The sequence below is a fragment of the Amaranthus tricolor genome, chromosome 2, assembly GCF_026212465.1.
Source record: "Amaranthus tricolor cultivar Red isolate AtriRed21 chromosome 2, ASM2621246v1, whole genome shotgun sequence".
In the NCBI taxonomy this organism is placed as follows: domain Eukaryota; kingdom Viridiplantae; phylum Streptophyta; class Magnoliopsida; order Caryophyllales; family Amaranthaceae; genus Amaranthus; species Amaranthus tricolor.
In genome coordinates this window covers 11,085,894-11,096,751 of record NC_080048.1, presented here as the reverse complement: position 1 = coordinate 11,096,751, position 10,858 = coordinate 11,085,894, and the positions used below count along the sequence as shown (strand labels likewise).

At 31.2% G+C, this 10,858-nt stretch overlaps 1 protein-coding gene and 1 long non-coding RNA gene across 2 annotated transcripts; one reads left to right on the top strand and one right to left on the bottom strand.

Annotated features, from left to right (window-relative positions):
* Positions 1–790: 790 nt before the first annotated feature.
* LOC130805289 (protein IQ-DOMAIN 33) lies at positions 791–4,250 on the top strand. Its single transcript, XM_057669985.1, has 6 exons — positions 791–968; positions 1,099–1,383; positions 2,000–2,203; positions 2,423–2,536; positions 2,638–3,027; positions 3,819–4,250. Exons 1-6 carry the CDS (start codon positions 897–899, stop codon positions 3,975–3,977), a joined length of 1,224 nt encoding a protein of 407 aa, XP_057525968.1. The 5' UTR covers positions 791–896; the 3' UTR covers positions 3,978–4,250.
* LOC130805290 (uncharacterized) lies at positions 2,688–10,060 on the bottom strand. Its single transcript, XR_009040178.1, has 3 exons — positions 8,679–10,060; positions 5,152–5,362; positions 2,688–2,762 (listed from the first exon to the last, which is right to left on the bottom strand). It is a non-coding gene; the product is annotated as an uncharacterized LOC130805290 (long non-coding RNA).
* Between the last annotated feature and the right edge of the window lie 798 nt (positions 10,061–10,858).

Below are 10,858 nucleotides of genomic sequence, written 5' to 3'. Positions count from 1 at the left end.
ACTCATTTGTTTACTAGCTTGCTCATGAAGTCATGATTTGCATTTTGAATTTGTTTTACATTATGTATAATATGTAACAATTGTATTTGTTTATTTCAATTATTTGTAATTTGTGTTTTAAATTATGTATAATATGTAACACTTGTATTTGTTTATTTCAATTATTTGTAATTTAAGTTTTTAATTATGTATAATAATATATAACATAGGCCCGCAAGCCCGCAAATTACGGGTTTGTGCAGGAACTTTTAGGCCCACACTTCGACCCGGCCCGCATTAATGGCTTTTTTCCACCTGGCCCGACCCGACCCGGTGTTTGATCAGGTCTAACTTTTAATTAGGTTAGTAACATTCTCAATTCAAAAATATATACACGTCTACATTTATAATGATAATTATATTATACAGGGTTTGTATATTTTATTTTGCAAAACATACATTAAAAATCAAAAACAACCCTCTATAAAGAGATTTTTTTTTTTCATTTTGCCTAGAACCCATAAAATATCAGAATAAAAACGAAAACAACTCAGCATTTTTCTTTCATTTTACCTAGAGTATTTTACACATATACAAAATACTTCCTTTGATTTAATAGTTGTTACATTTATGTTTTTCACATCATCAAATGCACAATTCAAATTTTTAATGTCTTTAATTTCATATGATGAATCAAATAAGATTCGACTTAACCATTATTTGTATTATCTACACAATTGTGATTATTTTACCTTAAGAGGGGTATATTGGTAAATTACATCAACAAAATAAGTCCTTTAAAAGTTTATAACTTTTTCCAAACATCTTCAAATAGAAGAGTAGAAGTATAAGCAATTCAATAAAGATAATAATGATTGGTAGCAGTATCATTCTGAAAACTTGTTTTGTCAGCAAAGATGGGCATCACAGGAGAGCTAGTTAAGAGTGTCTTCTCCAAGACCAGGTCCATTAAAACTCATGAAAACAATGTAAGAAACTCACCAGTTTTCAAATTCAGATCAACCAAAATTCTTGAACTACATTCTATTTATATATCTTTTTATATCCTAATAATACTTATTATTGCTTAAACATTACTATTTATATCTATTTTTACAGATTAAAAACAGTGTTGTAGAGAGGAAAAAATGGAAAGCATCAGTAAAGTTGTACCTGTGTGGTGATGAATTATTGGATTCGGTTTTAGCAGAGGAAGATTCAACTTCTGTCAAGAGTTCAGAAGCCAGTGTTATGCAGCAGATTCTTCATCCTGATGATAGCCATATTAGTCAAGATACCGTGAAACACGAAAATGGAGATCAAGATCACAGCAGTTTTAGCTCAACATTACTCAATCAGGATGCTGCTGCGACCATAATACAGTCTGCATTTCGAGGCTTTAAGGTTTATCATTTCGAGTTATTTTTTTGACATGTATCGGAAGCGAAATGTTGGGATGGTTTGTCCCAAATTGACAAATTTTAAAAATAGTGTGAACACTTTATAAGTTATTGGAGCCTTCTTCTGATTGTCATATGGTTTTGGGTTGGTATATAGTCCTTGGCTTATAAAGTGTGGGCACCTCATGTTTTCCCCATCATATGCCGTCATTCACAATATGTCCGGTTCACTTTAACACGAAACATGACATAAGATCATAATTCACATATTGAATCTCATTCACACTTGCTTTTGATTAATTTTTTATTGGGCTTGTACATAACAAGACCCGTATAAGAAGGGAGTTGACCGCACAAGAATCTAATGAGGTTCCTACCTAAAACCAATTAAGTAATAGGAGGAATAGCCCATCAAACTTATATGTATATTGAACTTTCTCTAATTTTTCGATGTGCAATTACATGTGGGTCATTGTTCCAACAGCTTTATCCACCTTTGTAAAGTATTTAACATATCTGAAAGCTTCAACTATCAATTAAACTTTTAGTTGAAATATTTATTTTTATGTGACATAATTGAATTTGATGTTTATTACATATATGTGATATGAATTTTGCAGGTCAGGTGTGAAATAAACAGACAGACTGCAAGTTTTCAGAATTTCTTTGTAGGGGAAATGAAGAGTCCAGACAGGGAATCTTTGGCTACATCTATTGAAGTTTTAACTGGAAATTCGACTGATGTCGTCTCTATACAAGGCGAAGCATCTTCTGTTTGTACCAAACAACAGTATAAACTCAAACCTCCGCTTTTTAAACCAAAGGTTTCACCATTTGACTCAACTCGGTTACTCTTCTTATTCTAAACGTGTAGAACAGTGAAACATAATTCAATAGTTAATTTGCCTTTTGATGGTTCAAAAATAGCCTAAAACGACTATTATTTATTTTTTTGATTCGCAATTCGCGAGGCCATTAGTGAATTATGTAACATTGATATAGAGTATATCATGTACCTAATTTTGTTAAACATGAATAAACAGGAAGATTGGGATGATAGCACACTAGACAGTACCAGCTCGAAAATGAAAATTCAGAACAGATTAGAAGCAATGACACGACGAGAAAGGGCGCTCGCATATGCTTTCTCCCAACAGGTACACCATCTTGTGTATAATTCATCAGCAGATCAGATTAATACAAAAAGAATAAATTTATAAGCTAAGAGTTAAACAATTGGTGTGATAAATTCATCCAGTTAAGAGTCTGTTCAAAGAAGAAGCATACAAAATCTGACGACACAGAATCAAATATGGGCTGGAGCTGGCTTGAGCGATGGATGGCTACTCGTCATATAGAAGCTTCGGCAGCAGAAGATCGCAGCTGCAAAGAATTGAACAACAATGAGGCAGCAACAAGTACAATAAAAAGGCAACCTTTTCTGAGGAAGAAGTTTCTAGATCTATCATTTGAAGAGAAGGAGAGTTGTGGTTCCAATGAGGTTCCTGTTCAGCTTATCAGTTCACAAAATCAAGAGAAGAAAGATAAAGATAACAGGCCATGTGTTAGAAACAGGCTTAAAGCTCCAAAAAGCATCTCCAGAAGGAAAACTGTGCCTACTTATCACTATCAGAAAGAACATTTAGAGGTATTACTCTAGCAAACCAACATTGCTAAACAGTGTCAATTTCTCTGAATCAAGTCAAGGTAGAGGCACTTCTTGATATTAAAAGGTGTCAGATCATACAAGAACAGTAACGAATAATTAAGCCTTAATCTTGAAAGATTCAGACGGCTAAACCCAATGAATTAATCCCAAAAAATCTGTCTCAATTAATAGTCTTAATAAATCAGTCTTAGTGGTCGTCCACATGTATTCTCATATTCTCTCCGCATTATGATTTTTCATCTTTTCAACCTATGAACCTAGATTATGTTGGAAATACTTTACATGTGCTGAAGATCTCACATCACTAAAATAGTATCTCACATCACTAAAACAGTGGGCTGTGGACTTACAAGTTATACTTGGTGAATAATCCTTTTAATACTAGATAATTTTGGAAAGAGTGAACCCTCATTACCAGTGGGATTGTGGGACAAAGTCTACGGATACCCTGTGGGTGTGTCGATTATGTGACAAATTGTCACGGCGTAATAGATTCTTCTTATCTGACCATACATAGCCCCAAATATTAATTTAGAATATACAAAACAACTTTGCTTTAATTTAATATTAGATCCTAGAATTTTTATGAACAATTAACTAAAGAGTTTCAAATTTTGATTTACATTATTATTAACAACTTAATTCAGCACAATTGATATAGCTTATACTGATTCAAACACATAAAAGAGCCACAATTACCCACCTACAATAACCAAAAACATTGGATTTGGCTAAATCAAGTATGATAAGTTTTGTAATTTCTAAAACAGGTTAGCAAAAAGGAAGAAAGAAAGGATGGAGGAAAGGATAAAAGACAGAAGCGACAAAAATCAGAAAGCAACAGTGTATGCAAAGATGAAGCTTCTTGGTTTCCATCAACTTATTCCGAATCTGCTCAGATGTCTCAGAATTCAAAATCAGAACCATGAAATGGAAACCATTTGTTGATAAATGTTTATATCAGAAAATATGCATGTGTTTCCAAATAGCCTGTAACTATGGATCCAGTCTGACTCTTGTAAATGGTACTTATCTAATAGTATAAATATCATCATCTGAGCATGTAACTTGGATTAAATCACACTATCATCTATACATTTTTCACCACTAACTACGAATTGTTATCTGCTAAATTACACTGGTTTAGCATCGCATGTGCCAGTGGATTCAGGGTTCGGAGTTCCACGGGCCCCAACTAATGGAAAATTTTCGACAGCGTTTCGTTTGTAAAATTAACAACTACTTTTTTATTTCTGCAAAATTTCAAGTAGAAGTACAATAAATTTATCAAAATTATGATCTTATTTTTGAATGAGTTACCCGTAATTAAGTAGTGTTTTCGAAGAAAATATTGCTAGTAGTTAAAATCTATTTTAATCATATGCATTACCTGAAATAATAACAATTTGAACTTATTTATTAAATTCATTCCTCTTTATTCAAGACAATATAATTAGAGAAAAAGTTAAATATACTTTTGTGTATGATGTAAATAAATAGTGGATTGATCTATTATAGTGCACCTTCTTTATTGAGGTCGTCTCACCGTGAGACGACCTCAATTGGGTCAGCTTAAACTATTTAAAAAAAACAGCTTTTTGTACAAGTGTAAATTTAGTTTTCATTTTTTTTTATGTATTTTACTAATGGTTGCTTGTATGGGTCCGTCTCACGGTGAGCCAGTCTTATATAAGACTTTCTAAAATTTTGAATACGATATACCATAAAAGAAAATGGAACAAAATAAACCAACTGATCTAATAAAAAAGTAGGAAAATATAAATAAATAAGACAAAATTACTGAAATGAGGGAGTATTTATCATTAAAAGATTTTAGTATTACTTTTACACATTTACTCTTATTAATAGAAAAGTCTACTTTAAAATTTTGTTTTAAAAAAAAACGCCTAGAGGTACGTGTCCCCGTAGGCCCCAATCTACGTCCGCCACTGCATCTGCCTAGTGGCGAATTCAAAAAAAAAAGTGATATCAATTTAAGTAAAAAGGGTTTTGATCTATGGTCACCAGATTCATATATCATAAACACCAAATAAAACAACAATTGTACTTTAATAATCACTAAACTTTTTATCTAAATCTTACCACACATATCTCTCGTCATCTACACAATTCACATTTTTTTCAAATTATGATCACGTTTGGGTGATAAGATATATGCTTGTGGAGTTAGCATCAGCTTCACCCAGTCTTATTCTTTGCAGGAACTATTCATGATCTTTCTCGAGTTGAGGGACTCATTGGCCATGCTCTCCTTTATGGGTATGAGTTCCAGCTGTCCTTCCCTCCCTAGACCCTACTCATAATTTTATGGGCGGGATACACCGGGTAAGATGATGATGATGATGAGTGTCTACATCCATTATTATTATATTATACTAATATATGTGCCCATACAATTTTTATATACGGATGTTGGATAATTAACTTTTTTAATTTACATGAATTCAATTGAAAAGTTGAAAATTGTACTAATCTTTAATTTATCACATCGTAAATGACGTAAAAGGTAAAAATTACAACATAGTCATTTACGGACGTGTTATATCATCAAACCAACATATTTAAGCAATATAGTAATATCAAAATTCTTTCTTTTTGAATGCTTATATTATAAAATTTTAACAATATCAGTTTATATATTTAATTCATGCACAAAGCTTTAGTTTTCAATCATCAATTTTTATTTTACTCCACGTGTAACACACAACTAAATTAATTTTATTAAAGTAGAAATATTAAATGATAAATGATCTTAAATAGTTATTAACTAAACACTAATGAAGTATGCATTTGAACTTTTCACATTAAGTCATTTTGATGAAATTTAATATATATTGTCATTTAGAGCATATAATGGTTATGGAAGTAATAAATTAATTAAATAAATAATTAATTGCAAATATTCCAAAATTGCAAAGTTACTAATTTTGTGAAAAGTGTTTTTCACGGATCACGAAAAGACTCGCGGGTCACGAGTTTTCAAAGCAAAGTTTCTGTTTGGAAAAAAACACAATTTAAGAGCCTTCATGTCTAGTTCTTCAAATTCTTCCATAGACATAGATGAAGGTTTCTTTGATATTCCAAACATGTTATTATCTAATCTATTTTGCACCAACACAACCCTTATCTTGATTCTTGAGTTTCCATAGCCCAAAATGAAAATTCCTATCAAACGTCTTTATTTCAAACCTTGTAAGACCGATGACTTCAAAAATCAAACCAAGAATCCTAAAAATTTCCTAATTAAATGGAACCTTAATCTTCCCAAAGATTTCAACCTTCCTCTATATACCAATTTGTAAGAGTAACTGGCAATTATAGATAAAGATACTTAACAAAAGAATTAATAAAATAATGCAAAAACTAAAAAAGAACACACAAAAATAAAAGATGTTGAAAATCCTAATATCAATGTGATTGAGACTATAAAACCCCACCCAAAAATAATTGAATGGATATTATTGATTTAGTATTTCTTGATTAGAATGTATAATCCAATTTAATGAAGAATCTTCCCCTCAGAATGTTTCTATGATTGAATATAGAAACCCACAAAATTCTCCCGCTAAAAACCCTAAGTTTGATTTTGGCACTCACACTCTTAATACCCAATTGATTAGATCAAATGATCTTCAATAGATATCACAACGATGTACATGAGCCTTTTATAGGCTTTGGAAACAACGGATAAAAATATCTTATTATTTTAAAAAACAACTGGCGCAAATATAAGACGGTAGCCTTGACATTTTTGCTCGTCCTAATCAAGCGGCATAATGAGGTCGAGCAGCCATTTGAGCGAGAGATCAGTAGCTTCAACTAGTTTGCTCGACCTGGTAGAGCGACATGGACTGGTCTAGCAGAGGGTCGAGCGAACATCAGCTCTTCAGATAGAATATGCACATATTTCTCTTTTTGTATCACCATATACCTCCAAGCTACACATCATTAGAGACTCAAGATGGGACTATGAGTCACCATATTCAACAATCTCTGTTTCTCTTCTTATTGAATGTTGTCTTTAGTATGATGGAAAGGTTTATTCTTGTAAAATACTTGTGGTTTTTTTTAAAATTACCTTTCGATCAATTGTCCTCTTTACCCATTTCCCCCACAATCTTCCTCATTTCGCTCAATAATGGCGTCCTTTGTTCGATTTTGATTGTCGGCTTTTGGATTGATAAAGAGTGTATTTTGGGTCAAACTTTGGTCACAAGGTGCATTCTTGGTGATAAGTGTAGGCTTTTACACTCATTACTATCCATATTTAAACAATTATGAGCATTTTGGTATGAGTAGGGGTCAGAAGTGAAGAAAATCTACTAAGCATAAGCATTTTATTTCTTTTATCCCAATTTGTACAATTGTGATATATTTTTAATGTTTAAATTTTTTGTCACTCCGATTCTCTTTGAGTACACCAAGCTTCAATGGATATCTCATAAATATGGAGAGGACCCTTGGGGCTTATGGACACTCAATAGTAGAATCTATTAAGTAAAAAGTAAAACTTCTTATATGAGTATGCATTTTTGAAATGAATGAAATAGACAAATCTAATATTATTTTTAAACTTATATTTTAGGTTTATTAATAGACTTTTATACTCTAAATAATAGCTTTAGAAATATTTTTAATATGAAAATACATCTTGTTCGTAACTTTTTTTTACTTTTTCTATGATCCTTTTTGTAAACTTTTAAATTTATTCGTATTTTTATTAACGTTTTTTCAATGAAAAGTAGACTTTTCTGACAAACGTAAAAATGTCATACATTATTTAGGCTATGTGGGACTTGAACCCACACAATGTATAAATACATTGCTCTACCTATATTGAGCTAATAGCCTTTCAAAGAACCTATAAAGTATACATTTATAAACACAAAGTAAATCTTTTTTCACTTATATTTACAAGTGTACCTTTTATGCTCATTAATAACGTCTTTTACATATAATGTAGACTTTTCTAACAAATGGTTTTACAATATTTTTGAACCCACACCATATTTTTCACTCATATTTTTGAAAGTAGACTTTCAAAAACCTTTAACCTTATTTAGGCTACGTGGGACTTGAACCCACACCATGTACAATATTTGTAAAATTCTCGACCTATTTTGAGCTCATAGCCGTACAGAGAATAGATAAAGTATACCTTTATCAACATAAAGTATACCTTTATAAATCGAAAGTAGACCTTTATAAATCGAAAGTAGACCTATTAAATCGAAAGTAGACCTCTACATACCGAAACGAGATTTTATAAAAATATACATATCATATTTTGTACCAAAGATTGACAAGTAAAGCATGGAATCACGCAAAAACTACCAACAATCCTACAAAGCCAAACACAGAGGAGTACCCCAACTATGCATAAACCTGAAACAAACCATATCAACTGCCTACTACTGAAGCCAAGACAACAACTAATAGGATGCAACTGCACATTATTTACTTGATAGCACATTACAGTAACACTTAGAGCTTAAAGATATCAAAGCATTAACAAATAAAATCAATAAAGCTAGAAACTTAACGATTTCAACAACCATATGAACCCAAGGCAGCAAAATAACTGAAATCTTAAGAAAATGGAAAATAACCTCGTAACATTCGCAGCAACGTCATTGCAGACTGAAACCAGCTCAACAGAGCACCTTTCTGGTCTGAAACCAGCCTCAGCCTGCTGTAAAAGTACACTAGTCAGTAGCCTGCTGGAGCGTAAACTTTTAAAACAAGAGGACACAACACAAGAAATATCAACACACCTAGGAACATATACCAATCAGCCTCAAAGTAGAACTAAACAATTTAATTAACACCCAACAGCAAGCAAGCAGACTATCAAAATTGGTTCAATCATTTCTAGATGCACAATTCATATGTATGCACACAGCTCACAGAAAATAATGGAATCAATTACAATCAGTAAGAAACAGAGGAAAAATAGATGAGAACCAAACCTTAATTATATATCCCTATGTTCTTAAACATATTTCCTAACAATCTAGAAAGTAGGCAGGCAATAGGAATGAGATAGTAGGCATACAATCAGTAAGAAACACCATCATTGTGTAGACATTAGACATTAGATAATCATCATGAATAAAATAAGACCCTCGATAGAACCATGAGCAACACAGCAACGACAGGGGACAAGAAACCAACCTTCATGATCAAAAAGTTAAGATCAAACCAAAAAATACATATTAAAGTAGAATTAACAATACTCAACACAGAATTGACCCTAACTTCTGAAAACATAGTGAACTAGAGAGCATTTTCAATTCAACACACCCAGAACAAGAAAGACAAGGGCTTTGCTAACAAGCTTCACAATCTAGAAACAAAAATTATGAAGTATACCAAAGCATGAATCGCTACCTTAAACAACTCACAAACACAAACAAACACAACACCTAAATCAAACTCCAAATCATAAATTCAAACCCTAGAATAAATTTATGCTAATTAATTAGGAAACTTTTACAAAAACTGAACATCAAATGAAAAATTAAAATTTTACAAATTCAAAACCCTAGAATTTACAAGGATAAAGAAAAACTTATTTTTGCGAATTTAATTGAGAATTGGACGGTGTCCCAACCGATTCGTGAAGTTTGAAAGCAAAAGCAAAAGTTAAAATAAATCAAGTAAAACGTCAAAAAAAGTCATGGATGCAAACTTATTCAGAAATGAAGGATACAAAACCTAAGTTTACTAAGGGATTCAAAACCTAAGTTTACTGAAGGATTCAACACAGAAACGCATAAATAATTTAGATGCAAAAAACACTGTGACAAAAACGTAAAAATAAAAACAATTAACAAGAACGATTTCAAGCAAACCTCGAAGAACTCTGAGTTAATGTCGATGAAGATTTCAGAGAAAAGCCTGAAGCAACGATCTTCTGTAAACAATGTGAGAGGAGAGAAAAAAGGAATTTAGAGAGGGAAAGTAGAAATCAGGAATAGGTTTAGAGAAGTGGAATCGTCGCCATAAATGAAATGGAATCGTGGTCGTAGATGAAATGATCTGACATCTCAGGTTAGATTTCGCTGGAGAGAGCACGTGTCTCATATCAGCCTTAGGATCAAGATCAAATGTCTTATAATTAATTCTCACGGTTCTCAACCGTAAGAAAGTTCACATTTGAACTTTCATATACATATATATATATATATATATATATATATATATATATATATATATATATATATATATATATATATATATATATATATGATTAAATAAAAAGGATTTTAAAATGAGAAATGTGAAAAGTATTTTAAAATGAGAAAAGTGAAAAGGGTTTTTGTTTGATTTTGTTTAATAGTATATAAAAAAAAATATTATGTTATAAATTAAGAACATTTTAAAAATTATTTCATAGTTATCTTTCTGTGTAATATAGTTACTTTTACAATTATGAGTTTTTGGCTCAATCATGACCATAGATTTTTTTATTTTAGTGAAATCAAGGGTGTAGAGTCCTTCTTACCCTTCTCATTTTCAACCTCTTATCAATGGATCTCTCATATATATATATATATATATATATATATATATATATATATATATATATAAAAGATTTTTGACGTTTTTTAAATTTAATGAATATTCGTTGTATACAATTTAGTGGATATTTTTGGGGAAATTTGGCATTAGTTTGAACAAATATTCATTTTATGATTCATTGTATAAATTAATTGAATATTATAGAATGATTTGCCTAATAATGTTGGAAAAAAAAAATACCCACTTTAAAATTTACTAAAACATA